The 24,393-nt window shown below is 50.1% G+C and overlaps 10 protein-coding genes across 10 annotated transcripts; 4 read left to right on the top strand and 6 right to left on the bottom strand.

Moving 5' to 3' along the window:
- Positions 1–52: 52 nt before the first annotated feature.
- On the bottom strand, positions 53–2,889 carry VE01_07013 (uncharacterized protein). The gene is made up of 2 exons (XM_018276449.2): positions 2,349–2,889; positions 53–2,298 (listed from the first exon to the last, which is right to left on the bottom strand). The coding sequence occupies exons 1-2, from the start codon at positions 2,685–2,687 to the stop codon at positions 106–108; spliced, it is 2,532 nt and encodes an 843-aa protein (XP_018127892.1). The 5' UTR covers positions 2,688–2,889; the 3' UTR covers positions 53–105.
- A 157-nt stretch (positions 2,890–3,046) lies between these two features.
- On the top strand, positions 3,047–4,734 carry FMT1 (Methionyl-tRNA formyltransferase). Its single transcript, XM_018276448.2, has 2 exons — positions 3,047–3,153; positions 3,212–4,734. Exon 2 carries the CDS (start codon positions 3,340–3,342, stop codon positions 4,618–4,620), a length of 1,281 nt encoding a protein of 426 aa, XP_018127893.1. The 5' UTR covers positions 3,047–3,153; positions 3,212–3,339; the 3' UTR covers positions 4,621–4,734.
- Positions 4,640–6,355, bottom strand: LST8 (TOR complex subunit lst8). Its single transcript, XM_018276447.2, has 4 exons — positions 6,141–6,355; positions 6,023–6,044; positions 5,463–5,958; positions 4,640–5,402 (listed from the first exon to the last, which is right to left on the bottom strand). Exons 1-4 carry the CDS (start codon positions 6,160–6,162, stop codon positions 4,971–4,973), a joined length of 972 nt encoding a protein of 323 aa, XP_018127894.2. The 5' UTR covers positions 6,163–6,355; the 3' UTR covers positions 4,640–4,970.
- A 137-nt stretch (positions 6,356–6,492) lies between these two features.
- On the top strand, positions 6,493–11,016 carry VE01_07010 (uncharacterized protein). The gene is made up of 3 exons (XM_059463848.1): positions 6,493–6,836; positions 6,911–8,252; positions 8,301–11,016. Exons 2-3 carry the CDS (start codon positions 7,265–7,267, stop codon positions 10,304–10,306), a joined length of 2,994 nt encoding a protein of 997 aa, XP_059319480.1. The 5' UTR covers positions 6,493–6,836; positions 6,911–7,264; the 3' UTR covers positions 10,307–11,016.
- Positions 10,906–12,674, bottom strand: VE01_07009 (uncharacterized protein). Its single transcript, XM_018276445.2, has one exon. The coding sequence runs from the start codon at positions 12,588–12,590 to the stop codon at positions 11,271–11,273; it is 1,320 nt and encodes a 439-aa protein (XP_018127917.1). The 5' UTR covers positions 12,591–12,674; the 3' UTR covers positions 10,906–11,270.
- Positions 12,675–13,878: 1,204 nt separating this feature from the next.
- On the top strand, positions 13,879–15,427 carry VE01_07008 (uncharacterized protein; the record flags this gene model as incomplete). The annotated part of the gene is made up of 3 exons (XM_018276444.2): positions 13,879–14,464; positions 14,547–14,743; positions 14,818–15,427. The coding sequence occupies exons 1-3, from the start codon at positions 14,231–14,233 to the stop codon at positions 15,425–15,427; spliced, it is 1,041 nt and encodes a 346-aa protein (XP_018127916.1). The 5' UTR covers positions 13,879–14,230.
- Positions 15,428–16,143: 716 nt separating this feature from the next.
- SOG2 (RAM signaling network component) lies at positions 16,144–19,476 on the bottom strand. Its single transcript, XM_018276443.2, has 3 exons — positions 18,819–19,476; positions 18,648–18,759; positions 16,144–18,593 (listed from the first exon to the last, which is right to left on the bottom strand). The coding sequence occupies exons 1-3, from the start codon at positions 19,181–19,183 to the stop codon at positions 16,188–16,190; spliced, it is 2,883 nt and encodes a 960-aa protein (XP_018127832.1). The 5' UTR covers positions 19,184–19,476; the 3' UTR covers positions 16,144–16,187.
- A 526-nt stretch (positions 19,477–20,002) lies between these two features.
- Positions 20,003–21,017, bottom strand: RSM25 (mitochondrial ribosomal small subunit component). The gene is made up of 2 exons (XM_018276442.2): positions 20,506–21,017; positions 20,003–20,450 (listed from the first exon to the last, which is right to left on the bottom strand). The coding sequence occupies exons 1-2, from the start codon at positions 20,895–20,897 to the stop codon at positions 20,093–20,095; spliced, it is 750 nt and encodes a 249-aa protein (XP_018127831.1). The 5' UTR covers positions 20,898–21,017; the 3' UTR covers positions 20,003–20,092.
- A 75-nt stretch (positions 21,018–21,092) lies between these two features.
- Positions 21,093–23,138, top strand: VE01_07005 (uncharacterized protein). Its single transcript, XM_018276441.2, has one exon. The coding sequence runs from the start codon at positions 21,208–21,210 to the stop codon at positions 22,990–22,992; it is 1,785 nt and encodes a 594-aa protein (XP_018127888.1). The 5' UTR covers positions 21,093–21,207; the 3' UTR covers positions 22,993–23,138.
- A 12-nt stretch (positions 23,139–23,150) lies between these two features.
- On the bottom strand, positions 23,151–24,387 carry SKI8 (superkiller). The gene is made up of 4 exons (XM_018276440.2): positions 24,302–24,387; positions 24,212–24,248; positions 23,626–24,159; positions 23,151–23,572 (listed from the first exon to the last, which is right to left on the bottom strand). The coding sequence occupies exons 1-4, from the start codon at positions 24,302–24,304 to the stop codon at positions 23,202–23,204; spliced, it is 945 nt and encodes a 314-aa protein (XP_018127830.1). The 5' UTR covers positions 24,305–24,387; the 3' UTR covers positions 23,151–23,201.
- Between the last annotated feature and the right edge of the window lie 6 nt (positions 24,388–24,393).

Raw genomic sequence — 24,393 nt, 5'->3', positions numbered from 1 at the left:
CTATATAATACCTAGTAATATTTATTCCAAATGTCTTATTCATTTTCAAGAGCGCATATCATATGACAAATAATATTTCGTGAATTTTTCTATTTAAAATAAAATTCACCTATACATATCCAATAACCCTTCGATATATCTCTTTGTATCAACTCCAATCCCTTGAGCTAATTTAGCTGGCGAATTCGCATTCTCTTTCGCAAATGCGTTCGTCGATGTCGGGTCACTCGACTTCCTGACAAGGAATATCTCTTTGTCTCCAGCTACACTGGCTTTGTCGAGAACATGGCTTGCTTGAGCCAGGGTCTTATTTGTATCTGATCCTCCACCAGGGCTATGTCCACTGCCTGGCGATGGTGAAGCCGCTGGAGTTGTATCACCCTCAACAGGAGTGATAGACCCCTCAGACTTCCTTTGCTTCTGTGTTGCTTCTGGATCTGGAATTCTACTCCAGACAACCCAGTATCCGCGACTAGTCTTGCATGTCTGCTCAATCTCAGAACCTTCATTCCGCGTTGATGCAAACGTATTGAGGATTTGCATGTGGGTATTCAGTGACTCGAGCCGAGACCATACAGGAAGATTGCTCGACGTGGGTGAATGGGATGGAATATCCGGGATCGTGGAGCAGATTGTAAGTTTCTTTGGGTCCCACATAAGGTCATAAATTGGAGTTTTCACATCTCCTCCTGATATTGAGCTTAGTTTTGGACGAGGGAGCTTGCGGCGCGTTGATGTCAACAGTGGCCGTTGCAAGGGCGCCAGCTGGTAATGCAGAGATCGGTAAACGCTCGAATCGGCGAGCGAGGCGGTCCCAACTTCAAAGAAAAGGGTGAAGAGGAAAGGTTTGTTGGCATAAACAACTACTTGCAGGTCTTTTCTGACTCTGTTTTGGGTATCAAGTGCTTCTTCGCTGGATGCATTTGGACGTGATGGGTTGCCATTATTTGTCCCTCCATTTTCATCTGATACGGTATAGTGCACTGGGTCTAGCTCAGCATTTATCGTTCGCAGCGAAATCCTTGGATTGGTTGTATCAGCTCCCACCTTGTCAGAGCCCGAATTTTCAGGGTCATCAGCATCCACATCACCAATAAGTCCAACCAAATAATGGCCTGTAGAATCATCGGCAGGGCCGCTCTCGGTATGGCTATCTCTGCCTGCAGAAGTTACCTCCCCACTAGGAGCAGAAGTTCCTGGTCCCGTACCATTTGGCGTGCTGGCATCTCGTGGCGTGGGCGTACCTCCGCCGAGTGACCAATGTGTCCCATATCCCAGTTTTAGATAGTCCACAAGTGTTCCGCCTTTGGTGCTTTGGGCACTAGACGTACTTGGGCTTCGAATGGAACTTGAGTTGCTCCGGTTCTCTCTGGGTTCCGTTTCAACGGCGGGTTGGGGGTCCAATACTTCCAGGCTAGTTTTATTTACCGTTTCATCAAGTATGGGAACCGACGCTTGCTTTGTTGGAAGATCACCATTCTGTCCATCGTCATTTGGCATAGGTGGAATTGTAGACATCGCTGATGAACGAGAATCCGTTTTCCTGGCTTTTGATGGATGGCCGCGCGCAGAGTTACTGTCCGGAGTTTTGCTTGATAGTCGCCCATTTCTGTGTGCGCGTCGAGTCCGTGTTGAGTTGCCTTTGACGCCGTAGGCACGTGGACCCCAACTGTAAACGTCTTCCATCCAGTGCGTCACATCCCTGAGTGAGTTTCTCGACAATGCCCCAACCCCAAGGAAAATTGCACCATCATTTGGCCCAGGTTCCAATCCAGTTCCTAACCATGGCTCACTAGGTCCTAATTGTGACTGAGCTTTGTTTTGATTTGAGGCTTTCGATATATCCGAATCGGCCGAGTCTGCACCAAAGCGCGAAACGACTAAGTCGACAAGTCCATCAATTCTCCCAACAAATCCCTCCAGTACTTCGCGCTCACCACTTCCCCTATCTTCCTCTCCAACTCCCATGCCAAGTTCACCGGAACCTGCAATTTTTATACCGCTGTAAACAGCCACGGCTGGATTGCCATGCAGCATGACATTCCATGTCGACAGAAACTGGTCCCAGTATCGTCCTAGTATGGAGGTAAACTTGGGCTTTGCGGTTGTAGCAAATAAATCGCCTATTGACGATGCATGATGCAGGAGAAATAGAGCATGAGCCCGTAGCAAATCTTGAAGTAGCAGAACAGGCGGCTTGACATCTCGTGAGGAGTATTCGATATTTCCATCGTCCGTTGTTTTATCTTTCGGGCCTGTGGGCTTGGATGCCTTAGGAAGGCGAGTCAAATCTATTGACTACGAAGACAATTAGCACATGTTATATTCCCTGTCCCAACATAACTCACAGCCAAAATCCACCATCCCACCTCCAGCTCATGTAATATGATCTTCGATTTCTCGGTTTCTATCGCATCAACAGACCCGCCTTGGGAAAATGCCCTTCCAAATTCGACCATGCCTTGGGCAAAGCCAATATGTCGCAGCCGCTCATTTTCCTCTTCTTTCGACCCCCCGAGGGTATCTTTCCCTGTCTTTCGCGTTGGTTTTCCTGTCCCGTCGTAGTAATAAACGATCTGATTAAGTCGCGTCTCATCGGTTCGGCCCAGAGAGGGGTTATATATTGCGAGAAACTTCAGTTGAGCCGGTACAGCTTTTCCACGAACGTGGCTAGAGGCATGAGACATTGCACGCTCATCTGGTTGTAACACGGAAGGGCACAAAAGGACACGGAGAAATCAACACCGGTGTATAAGGATCGCATTTCCCCATGCTGTATCCAAGATTAACAATGTATTTAAGCCTCTGCCCGAATGGGACTTAGTATTGTTCCATGGTGATGAAGTCAAGATGAGAGTATCGCCAGCTGTGCCAAAGTACAATAACAGGAATGACGTCGGCTGATCATCCACTTTGAGCCCTAGCTGTACTCGAGTACCTTATATTGGCGCGGGGTGGTCCGTTCGGAGGGTTTGCCGCGCGGCTATCACAATTACGCCAGGGGTAATGTGAACACATCGCGCTTCCAGCACCTTAAACTGATGGTCACTTTATATCTTCTCACGTGATTTATGTCAACCTCAATTCAACGGTCTGGATAGTGTCGACGAAGAAAAAGCATACATTGGAGTTGAGTAGCAAGATACTGCCTATGTAAGCTGGTTGTATGCTGTAGCTCGCTTAGTTCGCTCAAATATTAATGCAAATATAGGACTCAACGAAGATAGAGTCGGGCCTGTCTCGACCACGCTCCAGAGCTCGGTAGCGAATACCCCGGCCTCAGTCAGCTGCAAAAATAACACTGCCATCAGTGTGCCAGCAGTGCCAGCTGTGTGTGCCATGGTTTCTCCCAGAAGACCCATTTTCAGGGTGTCCACTCAGGCCCTCGGATGTCTTTTCAGGGGCTACACTCATGTCCCTCGGAGCACCTTGTACTTCAACTCCGCCCATCGCCGCTTATACAGTTCCCCAGCAGCGAAGCCTCTTCGTATTCTCTTTTGCGGCTCTGATGATGTCAGCGCCGCGTCTCTCCAGGCTCTTTACGATGAACAAAAACGCGACCCTTCATCGATAGCGTCCATCGACGTCCTTTGCCGCCCTGGGAAGCCATATGGCCGAGGTCTCAAAAAAATCCGTGAAGTGCCATTAATAGCCACCGCACAGAGTTTAGGTCTAAGAACCCATATGAGAGATACTTTCACGGGCTGGGATCTCCCGCAAGTTGATGGCGAATCTATTAATCTCATAATAGCCGTCTCATTTGGCCTCTTTGTTCCACCACGAGTGCTTAACAGTACTGAATATGACGGGTTGAACCTCCATCTATCTCTTCTGCCTGATCTACGTGGGCCATCCCCGGTTCATTATGCGATTTTGAACGGCTACAAGCAAACAGGCATAACTCTCCAGACTCTCTCGCCGATAGGTTTCGACCATGGGAAAATCTTACTTCAAGCGCCAGTCTCTATACCGGACCCCGAGAAAATTACTCGTGGTGCGCTTCAGGACATTCTGATTCCCATTAGCGCGGACCTCCTTATCCGCGGGCTGCGAGAAAAAGTATACCTACCTCAAACGACGCCAGTAGAGCCCATCCTGCCAGAGAATAAAATCTTGGCACTTGCGCCGAAGATCAAACCTGAGAATAGGCGGTTGCTTTCGAAGATGACGGCAGAAGAAATGGCGCGCGTGGAAAGAGCGTTTGGCAGGGTCTGGGTAGGCATTAAGTTTTCGGATGGCGGTCGGAAAAGAGTTATCTTGGAAGGACTAGAAACAGTTCCGATGCCAGCAGAGATGAGTGATTTTTATGCCACCCATGAAGACAAGATGGGCATCTTTAAGTCACTTACCATCGTAGAAGATGATGGCGAAACAAGAAAAGAAACCATGGTGGCGATGATGAAGGCCCCAGATGGCCACAGCATTATCATCCCTGCCAAAGGAGACAGAGCATTGTTGATTCGTAATGCGACAATAGATGGCTCTAAAAAGAACAAGGCAGCGGTTGCTCTGTATGGGAAAAGTTTGGAAAGGGGTAGTGATGGGAGCTGGTTCGACGGCACGGGTGAGCTGATTTACTGGGATGCTTTTAGCAGCATCTGGGATACAGTCCTTGACTAGGGACATTTTAAACTATAGGCGCATTTAAATACCCGTTGGTTTACAGCTTGGATCAAGTCAACCGAGGGTTTCTCAGAGGCGAGGCAAGGCAAGAATTGAATCTCTTCTTCAAAGCAAATTTCGTTTCATTGAGTGACCAGTAAGAGGATCATTATCTCATAGCAATTCGTTACTCGGCATATTACCAGAGTATTCCCGTGTACAACGCCCTATTCGCAGCCATAAACGCCCCAGCAGTGAGCAATAGACCATATCCGCCCTTCCGCAACTTGATAATGCAACGAACGCCCCGGTATAATGCGCCCTGAAGATTGAGGAAATCAGACCTATTGGCCGCCGTAGACAATAACTCAGCGAGCTTCACTGTAATCGTTGAGAGCAACGCAGACCGCACCACGGTGGTGGCCATTGTACTGGCGGATAATCTGCTCGGTCTGGAGCTCCCAGAGACGAGCGTAATGATCGCTACAGGCGGTGACCAAGTAGGCAGAGTCGGCGCTGAACGCGCAGTCCCAAACCCAGCGCTGGTGGCCAGTAAGCGTGCTCTCCAGCTTGAATGGAACTGGGCTGGGGGGCTCGCTTCCCGGGGTCGGGATCATCTTGTCCAGGTCCTTAACCTCCCAGATCTTCGCAGTGTGGTCAGCCGAGCAGGTAGCAAGGTGCTTGACATCTGGAGAGAGCAGGACTCTGGTGATGTACTGGCCGTGAGCCTTGAAGTGAGTGATGGGGACAAGAGTTGTCTTCTCACGGTACTGCTCAAGATGCCAGACGAAAATGTTTCCCTAGAGATGGTTAGACTTATTAACCCACAGAGGGGTGCACGTCGCCCATGCTTTGCTCACCGAATTGTTTCCCGCGCAAAGGGTTGAGCCATCGCTGGCAACAGTGACGCTCGAGACCGATACGTCTTCCTCAGGAATCAACTGGTGAGAGCAGCTGTTCTCGGCCAAGTCCCAGATTCTGACACTCCCACCATGATCACAGCTGATGATCTCGCCCTGGTTTGGGTGGATAACCACATCGTTGACTGGGGAATTGTGGTTGTAGCTGCGCTGAACGGTGCCGGTGCGAGTCTCCCAGATCTTCACGGTTCCATCCTCAGAGCTGGTGACCATCCATTTTCCCTCACAGTGGAATGCAACGCCGGTGATGTTGTTGGTGTGGCCCTCAAATGTCAAGATCGGGTTCGGATTGGTGGACTTGATGTCGTAGAGCTTGACACTGTGGTGGCCTGCGGCGGCAAGAAAGCGCTTGTCGGGCGAGATGCAGAGACGGTTGACTTGGGAGTCAGGATGCTGGATAGTACGAGAGCATATTCCGGAAAGGGCCTCCCAGAAACTGTAACTGGATATTAGACGTGCTCATGCCTTCATCTGCCTTTCTGTAGGATATATTTACTAACCGAATCGTATGGTCATAGCCAGCTGTAACCAAAATAACGCAGTCGTCAGCTTTGTTCGCCATCTTTGTTTTGTGGAGGGGGTGACGGATAGAAGCAGGAAAGTGCATTGGGGGCTTACCAGTGCACAAAATCACCGACATATTCAAGTCCTCTATATAGGTGTCCCAGGTAATGTCCACTATATATGGCTTGTGTGTGTCTGGCCTATTGTAATATGCTTGTCAGCTCCATAACACTTTGCATTTATGTAACCCAGAGATTTTGGTACGAGAATTTACGGAGTGAGAGTTAATGTAGCCGCACATCCATCAGTAGACCTCGATAGACGTCCAGGCCATCCAATAGATGTCTTGCCAAGTGGGAGCTCCTGGCTAGTGTCGGACTATCGGCTTCAAAATAATCCGACCTGTGACTTTCTTGTTGACAGCTGCCCGATAAGGGACACTATCGCGATAAGCAAGTCGGTGCCTTGCGGCCTCGATGCCTCGAGGACAAATGTCAAGCGTTAAGCGTCAACAGTTCAAAACTTTGTTTCATTGTTCATTGTTCATTGCTCCTCGAGGTTCATCAGAAGTGCTCTTTCAAGCCGAGCTATTCTGACTCCTGAACGTGACCAATAACGAAAACTCCTTTGGCCTTTCAAGAATTCCAAAGAATGACAGGATAACTGACTGCCACTGGCTGCCACTGGCTGCCAGGGCACAACTGGTTTTGAATCCAGCAGAAGCAGACCAAGTGCTGCAAGAAGAGAACATGGAACGAGATATTGCAGGCCATGGCTCCAAGCTACTGATGCAGAAGGCTCAGGAAGAAGGTATTTATGCTTCTTTCATGCCCACAAGCATGATTGTCACCAGGTTAGATCAAGGGCTTACACTACCCCCAAAGATAAACCCCGCGACTCTCTCAGACAACGGAGAATCTCACAAGGAGTCCACCTCAAAGGAGCACGCCACAAAGTATCCCACTTCGGAGGCCCATGACCACCATTTGATAGATAATCTATCACAACAGAATGCCAGCAAAATCGGCGTTGACTCTACGAACGAGACAGATCAAGAACGTACTGGTAAAGTCTATGGTCCATGTCAGCATATCGAGCCCAATTCCCATCACCGGCATGAAAAACTCACGGATGGTCCTTCAAGTTTCCCAACTCTGGGGCAGAGGCAGAGGCACCGGCTAGGCTTCTGTTCATCTTGTCAAGGCCCTCATCATGCTTCGGAGCTGGTGACAGGGTCGATGGAGTACCATCTGGCTACGATTCAATCAGCAGACTGCCAAGGTAGTATTGATGAAGAACTTGCTAATCAGCTCCAATTGGCACCGATCAATGGGAATATTCCTAGTATTTGGCCCATGGGTGGCAGAGCCATGCCAAGGATACGTAGGCCTTCACAAGATACAGTACCTCAGATACACAAGCCAAATGGCAGCGATGTTGACCTCCTGTGTAACAGGGAGTGCATCGCCGTCATCGACCAACCTGTTTCCACCAAGCATTTGGCATCACGGCAGACAGATGATCTCCCAGATGGAGGTATTGGAGATAGGGGCCAAGAACTTACTGTATCGATGGGATCCAGGGTTGAGATGGTTCCGAAGCTCTCACTATCGGAGTCGAACTGTTCCACTCCAGACATTGGGAACATGGCTGATGGAAAGGCAACTATAAATGTGTCAGCCTCTGAGCAGCTGCAAGATGAGAAGTCGCAGGATGAGAGGTTGCAATATGAGCAGCCGCAAGACAATATTCATACCTCGTGCCAAGTGTCTTTGTCTTTGGTTGAACAGGGGACGCAGATGGCAAGTGGTGTTTCTTGTGGAGCTGGATCACCAAAGGCTGAAGGTGTCGAAGCGAGCTTATACAGCCCTATTTACAAGTCACCAAAAGCAAATGCTTCTTCCCAGGTAAACACTACGATAGCAGCTACGATAAGGAAAAGGCCAGCACCAGAACACATTTCAGCAATACATCAACACAGATCTCCGTCTACTCTTTACTCTTCCCAGCCACAGTTGCTTGCTTGGAGATCTTATATAGCAACTGCTCCTTTGACGTCTCCTGGGGTGAGGAAGATTCAACAGCTCATTCTCGCAGCAATGGATGGGGATATTGAGCTAGAGAGAAACTCCGGCGTGGATGCACAGCTTGGTGCTATAATTGACAGAATCTTGGTTGATGAACAATTTCGAGAGGTAGTAGTTGCTTTCGGGGTATCAAAGCTAGGTAAGTGCTGCTCCTCAGAAGCAGTAGAGTCTTCACTAACTATGGCAGGATATGATCCCATCACAGCAAATGACGCCAGCTCTTCAAACCAGACCTCTCGGCTGGGAGGAAATGCTACTGCTTCTAAGGATTCTGGTCCTAAATTCAATATAAAGACCTGCACATTTGAAGAGCTCAAAGAAGAATATATCACATTCAAAGCCCTGGCCAAAAAGGAGCATCTACGCCTATCGGCTTCTGATTCCAAGCGCAGCACCCTGGAAGAGGATATGAAGGCACTGAAGGAGCAGCGAGACCACTGGAAAAAAGTTTCATCATCAGTCGCAGGTGCTACAGCGGTGGAAAACAAAAGTAGAAAATGGTTGTGCACCCCCTGTGGTCTCCTAAACGATTCCTGGGCAGATCTGACAGAGTGGGCTCCTGGGAAGGCACCAAAAGATGCGAAACCTGCTCCAGAGGAAGCTGGGGTTCCGGAGAGCAATAAGAGCACCTGGGTACAAACTAAATACTGCAGGCGTTGTGGTCGCCATGAGTCCATGGGACTGCCTAAAGGGTGCAGCATCGCAGAATTCAACGACGAATTTGACGGTCTTTGCAAGAATATCAAGTCGGAAGTGGACGGTTCCGGACGTCGGGTTCCAATCAGTCAAAACTTTGATATTCAAATTGTTGATTTTTCGCCTGCAGCTCCTGCAGCTCAATCGCCACAGGTTCCATGCACAAACAAAAATACGGCCAACATACAAGGCCAAAGCAATGCCGGCAATTCTTCCGCACAATATTTACCCCGTGTCAATGGCACGGTTGCAGACCAACAGCGTCTTCCAAACTTCAATGGCGCGGTTCCCAACCAACAACATTTGGCCAATGGCACAGTTGTAAACCAGCCATATTTGGCCAACGTCAATAGCAGAGTTGCAAACCAACAATATTTGGCCAACGCCAATAGCACAGTTGCAAACCAACACTTTCCTCCAAACATCAATGGCGCGGGGACCAACCAACAACATTTGGCCAACGGCAATGGCACAGTTGCAATCCGACACTTTTCTCCAAACATCACTGGTACGGCTCCCAACCAACAAAACTTTCCAAACGGCAAGGCTAAGGGCAAAATTGCAGAGCAGCAGCATTTTCCCGCTGGCAATGGCACAATTGGAGGGCAGCAGTATCATCCAGCAAGCAACGACATGGTTAAGGGCCAACAGTATTCCCCCAGCGGAAATAGCACCATCTCAGACCAACAGGGCTCGCCCAGCGGCACGGTTACCAACCAAAAGGGTACCCCCAGACTCACTGGAACAAATGAAGGCCAAAACTATTTGCCTGTCACCAATGGCTCAGTCGCTAGTCAACAGCTTTCTTCTGACGCTACCGGAACAAATTCAGGCCAAGAATTGGAGACTACCAGCTATGGCATAATCCCTAGCCCGGTAGACGTCATTGGTGCGTTTACATCCCAATTTGGTGGCGCAGATCTGTTCGACAACTTCGACTTCGACGCCGTGACCGACTTCCCATTTGACAGCGAAGACCCATTTTCAATAGCGGATTGGAACCCGGTTCCTTCGTCAAACACGGGAGTCATGACGAGCGCAGCATCAGTGACACCGAACGCCTGGTCCCCAGGCCAGACAACTCTCCCATCTGCATCTGTAACACCATCCAGCATTGGGGACTCCCTCCAATGCCCGATTAATATCGACGATGATGATGATGTACCCCGTATCTCTCAAGAGGACATTAAAGTCGATGATGGCGTACCCCATATCTCTCAAGAGGACATGAAAGTCATTGACAATCTTCGCATCAACCAACCAGCCACCAACTCACCTGCTAAACCGAAGAGCAAGGCCCAGAACAGGGTCACAAAGCCCGGCGTTAAATACGACATGCGCGGAAACCAGATCGGCCCATCTACCTTGCCAACATTCAGATACCACAAGTTGATGGCTCCTCGCACTGCCAAAGTGGGAGCTCTCATGTTCCCTGCCAGCGCTCCTGCACCGAAGGATGCTGCGCCTCAGGGTGCCCAACACCCTAATGGCGGTTGAGTAGGTGAGCGTGGGGGATTGTGTATATTACTGTACGACTACTGTACTACAACTCGCCTTTTCGACAAAGTTTCGCGCGCGTTTAATACATTTTGCTGGTTGTTGTTTGCTGAAATTTTACAAAGGCAGTATGAAAGAGGATGGTGGCATGTGATAGATGCGAATGGCTATTGGCGGGGGGCTTGTCTCCGTCTTTGTCTTTGTGATTGCTGAGTGCATGATATGGAGCGAGAATTACTGATGAGGAAGGACGTTTTGCTATCTTTGCTGTGGATGGGTGCCTAACGGGGAGAGTAACCAAAGAGGAAGAATGGTGACGAGAAGTGTTTGCGAAGAAGATATGAGAGAGGCGGGGATATGCGATTCCGGCTGTGTGCATGAAAGGAGGATAATACCAATGATTAACACGAAAAGAACGCTCACTAGCTATCAAAGCTGAGCAAAGGTGGTGGTGGAGAGACAGACACGCGGAAAAGGAGCTCACTCCGCCTATGGAGCCCGAGCAGAGGTGGTGCAAGACGGCGAATAACTGTTTGAGATGGATGGGACAGCACCACTAGTGTGTTCAGGGAAAGAAAACGTGTCATCGCTTTCAGATACACCTCTTTATATTTTCTCTTGTCCCTGTAACGAGTAGCATGTTTATAGATAGATACCCTAGCGATCCAGTTTTATTATAACTGAGGAACAAATGAGAACTGAAATTCAATGAAAACTAGTCTTTGACCCCTTTCTGACGTTGTGTTCTGGGCAATAGTTTGTTTTTCATGCCTTATCTAAATTGGGTATTTTCATTGCAAATGTTGTCTTTCTTTTCCCTCCGCTATGTAATATCACCCATGCCACAAATTGCCCCTGGCCATCCATCCGCGATGCAAGCAAGCAAGCCACCCAAACGCCACATAACGCCACGCAGATCCCTCCCACAAAGCATTCATTCTCAGAATCTCCTCAAATCTCAAATCTACGACGACAACAACACCGAAACCAGCACCGCCAACCCCCCAACCCACCACACCCCCGTCCCCATTCTCACCCCCCCACTATCCGCCATCCCACAACACGTAGCATTATACGTGACATTATTCCACTTCGCCGCGACCTCAAACACACTCCCATTCCCCACATTATAATAATCCACATTCAACACCGTCGGCGGCTTCCCCCACATCGCATCACAATTCTCCGCCGCAAGCCCCAAACTCCCATACCCAGACACCGCATTCGTCTCCCCCAGCAACGGCTGCGTGGGGACCAGCAACGTGTTCCCCAGCAGCGAAAGCTCGGTGTTGAGATTGTGGTTCGCGATGTACATCATACTCTTCGCCGCGGCGGCGGAGAGGTCCGGGGGGCGCTGGACGGTGCAGGGGAAGGCGCGGTCGGTGGGATCGAAGGGCGTTTCCCAGATGTAGGTGAATTCGTCGAGGATGTAGGGGACGGTGTCTTGGTCGGTATCGTAGTCCATGAATACCACTACCCGCTGGGAGGTGATGATCATGCTGCTCAGCGTCGGCCAGTCGGAGAGAGCCATGTCCTTCTTTGGGGGCGTGTAGACGTAAGGAAGGAGTCCCGAGTCCGCTATCGCGGGGGTATATGTGCTCACGGGGAGGTACCCCGCGTTTCCAATAAGGATAGTAATAACATCATACGGATGCTTCTGCACCCATCCCGCGACAATAGTAAGATAATCCGTCATCGTCCCCGCATTCAAAATATCACACGAAGAATGGCACAGGAAGACCGTCCCATTAACAACATGCGCCTGAATCTGCAACATCCGTATCCCGTCATCGAGCTGGCTCACCACACCAAAGGCCTGGTTGGCAGCGGCGTTGTTGGCCTTGACGAAAGGGGAGTTGTGCGCGCATACTTGGGTTATATTGCTGTATTTGCGGGTGCAGAATTCGACGTGCAGGTTGCAGGGGGTTTTGTTCGTGGGGACGGGGCCGGCGGTGGTGGTGGTGCGGGTTTGGTTGAGGGAGTTGGTGGGGGGGAGGCCGGTGAGGGTTAGGACGTCGGGGGGGGTGGTGGTCGTGTGGGAGGTGGTGCTGCTGGTGGTGGAGGAGGAGTGGGAGTTGGTGGTGCTGCTGCTTCTGCTTCCTGTTCCTGTTGAGCTTGTGGGTGTAGCTGCTGCTGTTGGTCCTGTTGAGGTGTCGCCGCGGGCACTGCCGGTCAGAACGAGGAGCCCGTCATCTGTTGTCTCTTGGGCGGATATGGGGTTGCTGTAGAGGCAGGCGAAGAATAAGATCTGAGATGCGAGCACTACTGGCTTGCTCCACAACATGGTTGGAGATTGTTCATAGGAGGTGTCGGCCTCTTTGCCGTGACAATGGGGTTCGGACTGGGCTTCAACGCTGTGATATCTTCAATCTTCAATGAGGTTATTCGGACTCGGCTTCAACGCTGTGATATCTTCAATCTTCAGTGTGGTTGTTCGGACTCGGCTTCGGCGCTCTGATGTCTTCAATCTTCACTGCGGTATTTATCTGTGGCTACGGGCCGGCCAGTACTGATCTAGTGTCCGTCGAAGTCTCTGCTCTGACAAGTCGAAGTGGCGGGTGGAATCTTGCAGACCGGAAGTGGAAAAAGACAGAGAGAGTAACACAATAGAGTATCTGTGTCAAATTGGAGCGAATGCAATAATATAATCGCCGTCTTTGGCAACTCTATAATATAAACAGTGTATATAAAAAGGAAAAGGCGGGGTGGGGGGACTCAGAGACAGCGAGTGAATCTAGAATGTCTCAAAAGTGATTTGTTTTGTCACAAGCTAGGCGGGTGTAGCGGGCACCACCCACAGCGGGCTACAGCATGTTTTTGTTTGGGTACATTTGGGTCTCAGGTGGCCCGGAACCAACCCCTGGAATTCTGACATCATGTGGGTGCCGTATGCCGATAGTGTGTGGGTGCGGGTACTCTCCACAAGGCCACAGGCGGTAAAAAGTGAGCAAGTATAGTCCTTACAGTACTTATAATATCCACAGTTTGGGGCAGAGTATGGAGCACAGGATCACGGTATGGAGCATATCTGGAGAATATCAGAATATCAGGAAGGGATCAGAAAAGGGATCTCGGTCCATAGTTCAAAAGAGTATAGAGTGCAGAAACTAGAGAGCGTAGATCCGGCAGGTATTTGAATTAGCTACGGGACTTGGAATTGCCCTGCACATTAATTAATCTACAGTACCATACCTACGTAAACAAACAGCATCTGAATTTGAAGCTTAAACTAACTTTCTCATATGCTGCGCCACCACCCCTTCATATGCACCGTGCGACATTACATTACACATTACACGGCACATTACTATACATTACTATACTATTACCTATCACATTGTATACGAGCTTACATTTTCAAACTGTACAGTATTATGAACTATACACCTCACTCACATTGGACCCTTTTTCCCTCTCCACAGCCCCCAAATCCGCGCGTTCAGCGTTCCCGGTGTTCCTTCAGCAACTAAGATTGATCGTCCCAAGCTTTATTTGTACCTGTGGATCCTCCAAGGTCCTCTGCGCCCCTCCAAAACCAAGTACCCGTCCACCATACCAGGCTAACTTACTCATACCCCTCAAAAAAATCCCATAATTCCCCAATAATTCCCATAAAAATAACATGACATCAGTTTGCTCCCCGCCCACGCCCTTCCCGTCTACTGCCCTGATAGGTAGGTAGGCCCCAGTTTGCTGAGATCCTCTAAACTTTCTACGCTACTCAGCCAAGCAAGAAAACATTTGTGGATTCCAATTCACTATCTCTTGTCCCATCTATCAATCCCGCCATGCTCTTGGCCTGATACCCCGAATCCCCCTTCCTTCCTCATGCCAAGTGCCTGAGTCTGGAGGAAGCAACGCCCTTCTTTTTTTTTGCTTCAGGGACGAGCTAGATCTCACAGATACCCCTCACAAATCGCCTAGATGGCTATCAACCTCCCCGTCTTCAGGTCCGTCAGGTCACGGCACAAGGGTCCAAAGCCAGAAGGCAATGGCGGCATATTAACAGACGATGCATCGCCGCCGGCTACAACGAAAGCCCCGTCGCTGAAGGACGGCAACAACAACAACAACATAGTCCATGCCAGCCGACCCCGCAAATGGCTCACCATTATCGCATGCCTGCTTCTCTTCATAGGGTTTATCTTCCTGATACTGGTAAGGTCCCCCTCTCCCCATTTTGGAAGCCCCAGAGAGAGAGAGAGAGAGAGAGAGCACTCAGCTAACACCCTTCCCACAGATTCTCACTGCACAAACGAGCGTCAAACCAGTCTTAAAGTCAACATGGTTCATCAGGATCGACCTCTCCAACATCCTCGTCCGCGCCTCCACCCCAGGCAGCGACTTCCCCCTCCTAAACTCCATAGCCCGCTCCCTCGGCCTGCACGACTTCTACCTCGTCGGCCTATGGAACTACTGCGAGGGCTACAACGATGAGTGCGTCCCCCCCAACCCAACCCAACCCAAACCAAATCATGCACACACATACTAACCACCCACCCCCCAAACAGAGGCATAACCAACTGCAGCAAGCCCACCAGCCTCTACTACTTCAACCCCGTCAAGATCCTCCTCTCCGAGCTCCTCGCCGGCGCCACCATCACCCTCCCCGCCGACATCCTCACCATCCTTCACCTCATCCAACTCGCCTCCAACGCAATGTTCACCCTCTTCCTCCTCGGCGTCATCCTAACCTTCCTCTCCCTCCTCCTCTCTCCCCTCTCCCTCCTTCGCTCTCCCCACTTCTCGCCCCGCGAACGCAGCTGCTGGGTCGGCTGCGGGCTGGGCTTGCTCAGTTTCCTCGCTGCGTTTTGCACGATCGTGGCGAGTGTTGTGGGGACGGTGATGTTTACGATTATGCGGAATGTGCTTAGGAGTCAGCCGATGCTGAATATTGGGGCGGTGTTGGGAGTGCAGATGTTGGCGTTTATGTGGGTTGCGTCTGGGGCGGTGCTGGGTGCGTTCGTGTTGCAGGTTAGGTGTTGTTGTTGTTGTAGGAATGGGAGGAAGGAGAAGAGGAGGGCGAGGAGGAGGGAGAAGGAGATGAGTGGTGGGGAGGTGGGGGAGAAGGGGGGGTTGTTTGAGAATTTGAGGAGGAGGGGGAAGGGGGGGGAGGCTTGATGGGGGGCCTGCATGACATAAAGAGATGAATAGATCTTTTAGACAAGAGTATACCCGACATATCTAACTACAGGAGAAGGACAATATATATCCAACAATTGCTCCCAAACCAAATTCCTCCCATACAAAAATACATGTCTGTCTGTCTTTCGCAGTACACTTCACAAAAAAGCCGCAGCACCCAGCAGTACGATCCTACACAGCTGAACCAAAAAAAAGTCATAAAAATATTCCAAAATTTCCATTCACTTCTCCACAAGACTCCACCACACCCTTCCCCCTCCAAAACGCCTCCCATGAATGCAAAAAAAACAGTTACCCCAGGCACCGTATCCGTCCCAGCCAGATCATGTCCCCCAGTAAACTCCCACTCCCACTCCCGCTCCGACATCCCAATGATCATGATCCCTGGCCGCGCGACTAAAACACAGAAAAATATGAGAGTTAATACAATTATTCCCTGCCGCAGTCCCCCCAGCACCCAGCACCCAGTACGCAACGCACGCTAATGATACTAAAACGCCCCCCAAGACGAAAAGACAGTGCCCAAACAAGATGGCGGCTAAAATACAGATATCCCCGCCCTGCTTCCCTCTCATCGATTGATCCAATTGTGGCAGATAAAAAATATGGCGTGGCGTAGTGCACGTTAGTGGTTAGTTAAATGGCCAGTTATATGGCTCTCTTGATTTTTTTCGAGCAGATCCCCCCTCCCCCCCTCTCGTCCCCGCGGCCCAGTCTCAGCAAGGTGGTAAAAAGGTTAAAACACAACCTTACTCCCTCCATACCTAATCATCCCATTCGTAGGACTAAACGTCCCCCCGGGCCCCCCAGGAGTCTGCCCATCTCCACTCCCGCCCCACGACGTCATCGTCCCGGCGCGAGAGGAGAAGGCGCTGCTTCCGCCCATACTGAGCAGGGTGTCGGCGCGCTCAAACACGTTCCCTTGGAACATGTCCGCTCCGTACCCTGCGCTCTGCGGCGCGCTGGGCACGGTAGCTTGTACAGCTGGTCCGAGAGCAGCACTCGCGGGTGTCATGGGCATGGCGACCTGTGGGGAGTGGAGGACATAGGAGATGGAGGTACTTGTTGAAGGATGGTTCGTGTGGTTTGCGTGATGTTGCCCTGGCCCCGAGCTGGGGCCAGTGAGGAATGACCAGGGCGAAGCTTGGATGAGCTGACTCGTTTCGCGGATGACTTTTTGTAAGGGACGGAGGAGTGCGATGACGTCTGTTGAGATGAGGGAGGTGACGGATTTCACCTCCTTGACTTTGACGACGAGGTTGTAGTACGAGCTCATGAAGGTGTTGCAGAGTTCCCAGAAGGCGCCTTGGGTGCGGATCCCGGGCTCTTTCAGTTTGATCAGGGAGAGGCGCGCTTTGAGTGTCTCGGCGGTCTCGAGGGCGAAGGAGCATTTGATGCTGAGGGCTTGCCAGTAGTGCTTTAGTTGGTCGTAGGTCCCTTGCTGCATGCTGTTCTTGTTGGATTGTACGAAATGAGCGTTGACGGTGGGTAATGTCCTGATGGCCATTTCAGATGACTGCTGTAGGCCCAGGAATATCCTCTCGAATAGCCGGTCTTCTTCGGTGAAGTCGCCGTTCATCCTCCCAGCAGAGGAGACGGAGGTGAACGATTCTCCCGATCGGGGGGTTGCAGATGTCATGGTTGCAGACCGGCCAGATCCGTTCGTATAGGCGTTCCTGGAATCCGTCAGGACACGCAGGTTGTTCGTCTGCTGGATTGTCGTGGCGCTCCTCATCCTCGACGCTGGGTTGGGCCGCTCCCGTGTCGGTGTCTTATCGCGGACCGACGGTCTGATCGTGTTGATATTAGTATCTTCTAATAAAGGTGGCAGCTGCTCAGACGCTTTCTGCTTTGGCCCAATTAAACTTGTCCCCGCATTTCGAACTTCCACCAAACTCCCGTATATATGGAGAAGAAGCATACGAATATATCGTGGGTCCCCGTTATTGAGTAATGATTCGACGTTTCGTGATAATAATGTGCAGACGTGGATGTAGGCTGAGACGCATGTAATACACGCCCTGCGAACATTCGCATTTGAACGAGGACTGACTTCCTCGTCTTCTTCAGAGTAGGTATCGTATTCTTGGATGTCGTGATCGAGCTCTTCAACATGTGTTGTTGCATTGAAGAAGACCCTTTCAAGACTTGTCCTTTTGTTGGAACCATCCCTGGTGAGTCCCATTAAACTTTGTATTAAAGGATGGACCTGGTCAAGAGCAAACAATATCCCTTTCGCACCCTCAATAACCGGATCTGGAGAATTCGATTTTCGCTTCCTTTCAGGGAGGCTTGATAACCTCCTGACGTATGTACTCCGTCCGTTTGTGCTGTCAGCGGGGCTTGCTGGGCTTCTCGTGTTGCCATTTGTGCCGTTACTGCCATTGCCGCTTTGAATTGCCGACCCATGACTTAGGCCTCGCAGATGGCTATACCGATTTGTTTTCAACTCCTCGACAGTTGTGAGGTCGCTTGCTTTCTTGGAAACAACTCCCATTCGCCGCGACCTGTCTGCACGCTCAGCACGATCGCGCTGCAATAGACTCTCACTGTTGCTTCGAACTCGTTCGTTACTATTGCCAATAGTCAATGGCATGATACCAGGTCTTCTCAACGCAGCATTCTGCTGTGACAATCCTCGATAATGAGACCGCGAAGGTATTGGAGGTGGCCGCTGCAATGCCGGAGATCGTGAATCCGGCACATCGCTGCCGTTAACTTTGATAGGGAATCGACCACTCGTAACTCGCTTCAACGGCCGTGGAGTTTCGGCGCCTTCACTGGACTCTTCGCCTCCCGATTCCGTCTCTGATCGATCCGTAATGAGCTTCTGCTTGAAAAATCTCTTGATCTGCGATGTCACAGTAACATCGTTTATCTCGCTTTCTTTTAAAGCAATACCATTGGGCGGGCTACTGGCTTGGGCCTGCAGTACTTCCTTCGGCGGGTATCTTATAGGATTTCCATCCAGTTTCAAGCATTGGAGAGAGTTCATGTCTGCCAAACATAACGGCAGGTCCTCGATACGGTTTTTCTGCACCGACAGTACCTTAAGTGCTGTGAGTTTCGCAAGTTCGGGTGGAAGGATGCGGAGTTTGTTGCGGCTTATATCCAGAATTTCCAGAGAAGATAGTTCACAAATCTACACCATCAATCAGCCTTCCAGCCATAAAACGTAGGAGTCGGCGGGACTCACAGATAGAGGAAATTCTCGGATATCATTATTTCGAACATTAAGGTATCGTAAGGACGTACACTCCGCAAATCGTAAGGGGAATGTGGAAATCTTATTATGTGAAAGCGCAAGTCTGTTACACACGGTTTGTCAGTGCCATTTAATCCTGGTTCTGCTTATTGAAAAAAATACCTTTCTAGCTCCGACTTAATTATGTCCACAACTTCTTCTGGGAACCGTTGGATATTTTTGTGGCTCATATCAATCGTGATGCCAGGCTTCAGCTCGTTCGTTATCCCAGCCGTTCCCCCAGACTTTGTCTGGTTCTCCTCCAACGCATTTTGCATCGCTTCCCTTGCCAGCGCAACGACTTGAGCAGTAGATATCGGGTTTGAGGTGAACATCGAGCCATCCGATGGCATTCGCTGTAGGGTGGGCATTTTCCACATCATGGTATCGCTATTTAGAGGCGGCTGACGAGTGCTGGCCGGGCCATCCGTGGCCCATCCGGAAGACTGAGTTGCAGCTCCCAAAGGAGGTCCAGCGGGGCGCTCCATGAGGAATCTATGGATCTGCTCGCGCAGAATCACAATTGATGTTGGCCGTTTGAGGGGCTGTCGGTCAACGTTTCAACGTTCCTCCGAGAAGCGCGAATACAGACGCGCAATTGTGGACGAAGCGCCGTTCGTTGATGAATTGTTCACTGCGGACCCCGTCATGCGTAATCTTCGATATTGCCTTTGCAGACATGCGATAAATTTGGTGGTTCCTTCAAGTTATATCGCTTCATTCTTAAATGTTCGTCGTCCCCCTTTGTCGCTGCATTCGACTGGTCATCGATAAATAAGTCATGCTGGGTGAAGTGGCTATGTGGATGGGTGCACTATCAAGTTCGAGCGGCCAGACCTCCCGCCTCGCTTACAGTCTGTCGGGTCGCCCATGCAGGTACCTAACGCGGTCGCAGCCCAAAAGGGGTTTCGAGCTCATAATTCCTCAGCCTCGCCAAAGATACGTCGTGATCTTAATTAACTGCTCAGTATGCCGTCGTTCAGAGAATGTTTGCCAGCCTTGCCTATTTCACAATACATTAAAATTAATTACAATAGTTACTCCCAGAGGTAAATTCTTGTATTTAACTCCCTTGCTACCTTTCGTCCATGACTGCATGTCCAAGCCGTGTATTTTCAAAATGTTGATAATAGTGAAACTCATATATTAGCCATAATATTCAGCCTACTATAAAAATATTCAATTATTATTGGAAATATATGCACCACATACACCTCTACTTCAACGCCAAATATCGCGAGATCAGTATATCAAGTGAGCACATTGTTGCATTCGGAGCAACCATGGATGAATGTGAAATCTGTAATCGCTACATATTGTACATGCCACTATCTATCTTTTTGTACAAACCCCTTGCTAGATTTAGTGATACACTGCTACCAGAACAAATGCCCAGATTATGACGGCGCCGGTGCCTCAACTTCCTCCTCAATCGCCTCCTCCAGGATGGCTTCCTCTGCTGGAGCTAATTCAGCGCCCGTATATTGAGCACTTCGTTGTTGGTCAATAACCTCAACTTCATTTTGTGCCCACGCCTTCCACGACTCGTATGTCTTATCCTCCAACTCCATACCAATCTCCAGCATCGATTTCCCGAAATATGCGCCAGTAGCGAGAGCTTCCTCTTTGGCGACTCTCCTCTCAACATCCTCCTGGTGACGGATGGCGTAGAATTCTTTCCGTGCCTGGTCGTAGGCTTTCGCGGACGTCATGTCCGGCTTGTTCTTGAGTAGCCACAATTGCCGTTGAATGACGCTTTAATTATATGTTAGCAGTGCTTCCATTTCCAAAGCTTAGTCCAATCACTAACCTTTCACCATTCAATTCTCTATCCGGCTGTTCTATTTTGCTCCAATCGCACTTTTGCCCATCCTTTCCGTCCTGTTCAAGAATAACTCTCGGCCGAGCAAGTTCCCAAGGATGGTCGCTATAAAAGTTTTCCCTGAGACCATCTTCCTCGTAGCTGATGTTCGTCGGCATGTACATTTTGCTTGGCTTCTTCGTTCGAATCTTCCGCGGAACCTCCGAGTGCTGTATGGGCTGTGACCTTGTAAGGATCCCTCCTGGAGGCACCGCCGAGACTGTTTTGAACCATGGCGGTATGACATGGAGTATGCCACCATCGGCTTCAAGTTTCCGGCGCTCTACAAGCCTCGCGGCCGCATGGTGGACACGGGTTGGGGAGAAGTTGTATCGCCCCATGTCTTATAGAATGATTGAAAACTCCACTATAGAGGCACAGTGGTTGCCTCTGGGCGATTGCTTCGACCTGTTGAGGAGCAATTGGCGGTTGAGGGTGTCGGGGACTTGGATTGATTTCTGACTCGGCAAGATCCGTGGTCACCCATTGTCGCGTACAAAATACTTTATTTCGCGGAGTAACGCTAGCGCCAATCCTGGCATATCAGCCTTCCTGTCGCCGACACAATATAAAATTTCATTGTATCTCATTCCTGCCATGGCACTGCTGCATTTCTGATTACAGAATATGCGACACCATGTTTGACGGTCCATGTCCTTCTTCGGAAAAGTTGACAAGTCGACAACCGGCTCTGTTGTCAAGAAGGTAGCAAAGCTACAGCTTCTTGCACCCTCCAAAACACCTGGGAAGTCTGACATACCACTTACTCGAGGACGACAAAATCCATACCGCCGTTCTCTCATACGCAACGCAGCTGGGTCCATTGGGCTAGAGCAGTGGTTCATAGGAGCATTGGTGGGCGCTGGCCAGTGTAAGGACCATGGACCCTCGCGGCCACGACGTCTGCAACTTGAAGGTGTCAAGCACCTACAATCATTTCAACCAAGAAGCAGCGGGCTTCACTCGACTTTTATAACGCGCCGCCAGCAACATACATCAGCATGTGCCGCTATCAGCGAAGGGCAGATTGGCAAAGACAGACTCTTAGCCCTTGTCGACCATTACGACCTCCAGCCCGACCCTTCCTCAGACGAAGTTCAAATGTACCAGCTAGCTCCAGGGCCAAATCTCACAGTTTCAGACAAAGCAGAAGATGTTGAATGGCCGCCCCAAGAATACCAGTGGCCTGTAGACGGCGAATTTGAGGGGATTCTTAAGCAACTTGGGGAAGCATTGAAGGACCGATACTATGATTCCGAGACCATATTTCAACTTTACCGGTCACTCCCATCGCCCAGAGTTCCATACCTTAGTGCAAAAACGAGGCATCAGTTGCTTCGGAATCTTGGGACGGTGCTCCGGAAGGACGAGCGCTCCATGATGCGATACTTATCCGTCATTGACGATATGAAGTTGAATGCTATTTCTCTTACCCTGGAAGAATGGAATACTGCGACATCATTCGTGGCAAGCTACATGGACAAACCGACGACCATCGAAGTTGAAGCAAGTCTAAAAATGTTCAAGGAGATGGAGCATATTGCGGGCGTTGAAGCAAACTCGGCCACATTCAACATTTTATTCGATGCAGCTACCAAGGCTGGCAAATTTCACCTTGCGGAAATGATATACCAAGAAATGAAGAACCGAGGGCTCCCCTATAACCGATTCCATCACGTCAGCCTAATATACTTCCATGGGCTCCGTGGAGACGGCGACAGTGTTCGAAGTGCATACAAAGCACTTATTGACGCCGGGGAGATTGTCGACACAGTCGTTATGAATTGTGTTATTGCATCTCTCATACGAGCCAGAGAGCCACAGGCAGCAATTCACGTATATGAGCGTATGAAACGTTTGCATATCGAGAGCAGCGCTGAGCCACCGCCCCGGGATGCTCGAAAACGGAGGGAAATGGATCGGTCACTGGTTAAACTCGCAGAGCGCGCACGGTTCGATCCTCAGTTACTTGAGCAGTACAAGAAAACGTCAATTATCGCCCCTGACATACGAACATATCGGCTCTTGATCAACCACCTTGCCGTTCATGGGGGACAACTTCACATGACTACCCGGATGCTTGACGATATGTCCTTATTCAATGTGCCTATTCATGGCTCAATATTTCTAGCCTTATTCAATGGCTTCGCAAACCATGGGGGTGAATTGTATTCGCACTGGACAGACAAACGCCTCGAGAGCGTTTGGTCAGCCTTTATCAAAGCTCATCATGATGAGCGGAACGAAGATGTATATATAGGGAAGTGGACTGTGATTTGGGCCTTGAAGGCGTTTGCGAAATGCGCTGGCATCAAAAGGACAGAGGAAGTCTGGGAGGAGATCCACAGCAATTGGTCGGGTGAGAGCGAAGAGGTTGATTTTGCCAAAAAGGTCATGTCGTCTCTCGTGGATTTGAATTATTCGGGGCCGAATTGATGAATGTGCTCGGAGCAATTGAGCGGCATGTGCGTGTAAATATCTATGTGTTGGAATTAAGGAGCAAAACACAATGCTATCCTCATAATTGTAAATATAGGAGAGAATATAGAGGTCAGTATATTATAGTACAAGAGACACGGAGGCAATGTCGATTCTAGTGGTGTGATTTGGATATATTGTGCAACTTCTTTGGTCTAGCTAATAGTCTAACCACCCGTTGCCTCCCTGTAGAAACTGATACTCCTGTTCGCCCCAGCCGTTGCAAACGCCTCGCTCTTTGCCGTCTTTGGCAGCCACTTCACAGACCATAGAGCCTTTTCTGTTTCGCTGTGAGTAGCCACGCAAGTCCTCAACTCCACTGACCACACCTTGGCCTTTCCATTAAAAGATCCGCTAAGAAGGTACTCGCCAGTATCACTCCAGTCGACCGAGAAAACCCACGCTGCGTGCCCGGTAAGATTGGCAACCTGCTCGCCGTGCTGGACGTCATAGAGCGCGATGATCTTGGAGTCACCTGCAGCTGCGAGACGAGAGCCAGCTGGAGAAAATGCGACGGTTCGGACAGGCTTCACAAGACCTATATGCTGTGTTAGTTGGAATGTGGTACCACAGCGAAAAGAGGAGACTAACCTGGCATCGAGTACATCATCCTGCCTGTGTCGTTATCAAACACATAAACAGCACCATTCTCATGCCCACTCGCCGTGTACTTCCCATCCCGACTCATATCCACGCACAGCCCGAAGCTACCCTTCGTCTCGTACTCCCTAACCTTCTTCTCCGCCTTCGGCGTAGATATATCCCACACATTTATCCTCCCGTCTATCGTCGTAGAAGCGAGGAAGCGCCCATCAGCACTCAAAGCTAGGGCCCAAACCTCGCCCGCCCCGTTTCCATCTTCTATTGCTGCCTGCAGTGACCATTGTTCCGACTCGGGATCTATCGTCCAGATCTTGAGTTCGCCCCCAAATCCTGCAGATGCGGCGACGGTGCCCGAGCGGGAGGTTGTGATGTGGTGGCAGCCAACAGGGTGTGCACCGGAGAGGCTTTGCACCAGAGGTATGTCGGGGCTGGCTGTGGAGTATATTTTGATTGTAGAGGATCCGGATGCAGAAAGAAGCTGTGTGGGTGTCACTGCGACTGCGAATATGTCGGTGGGGTGAGCTATGTCTGGTCAGCATGCGAATAGCATTCGGGGAAAGGCTTGGGACCATACCATCGTCAATCGTGTGGGTGGTTAGGTATTGTTTGGACTGTGAGGTTTTAGTCTACTGGAATCATACGTAAAGAGGCATATAGTTCTTACCATTGTCACCTATCCACGTCTTGGTACGCGCGCGCGGGCAGGCTGGTGTTTACAGAGGTTAAGGCTGGTTTTGGCGGGGTTTAAATTTGGCG

Source organism: Pseudogymnoascus verrucosus (assembly GCF_001662655.1).
Source record: "Pseudogymnoascus verrucosus strain UAMH 10579 unplaced genomic scaffold scaffold_41, whole genome shotgun sequence".
NCBI lineage: Eukaryota > Fungi > Ascomycota > Leotiomycetes > Thelebolales > Thelebolaceae > Pseudogymnoascus > Pseudogymnoascus verrucosus.
Note: the sequence above shows the minus strand (reverse complement) of the source record. Positions and strands in the feature narration are given on the sequence as shown.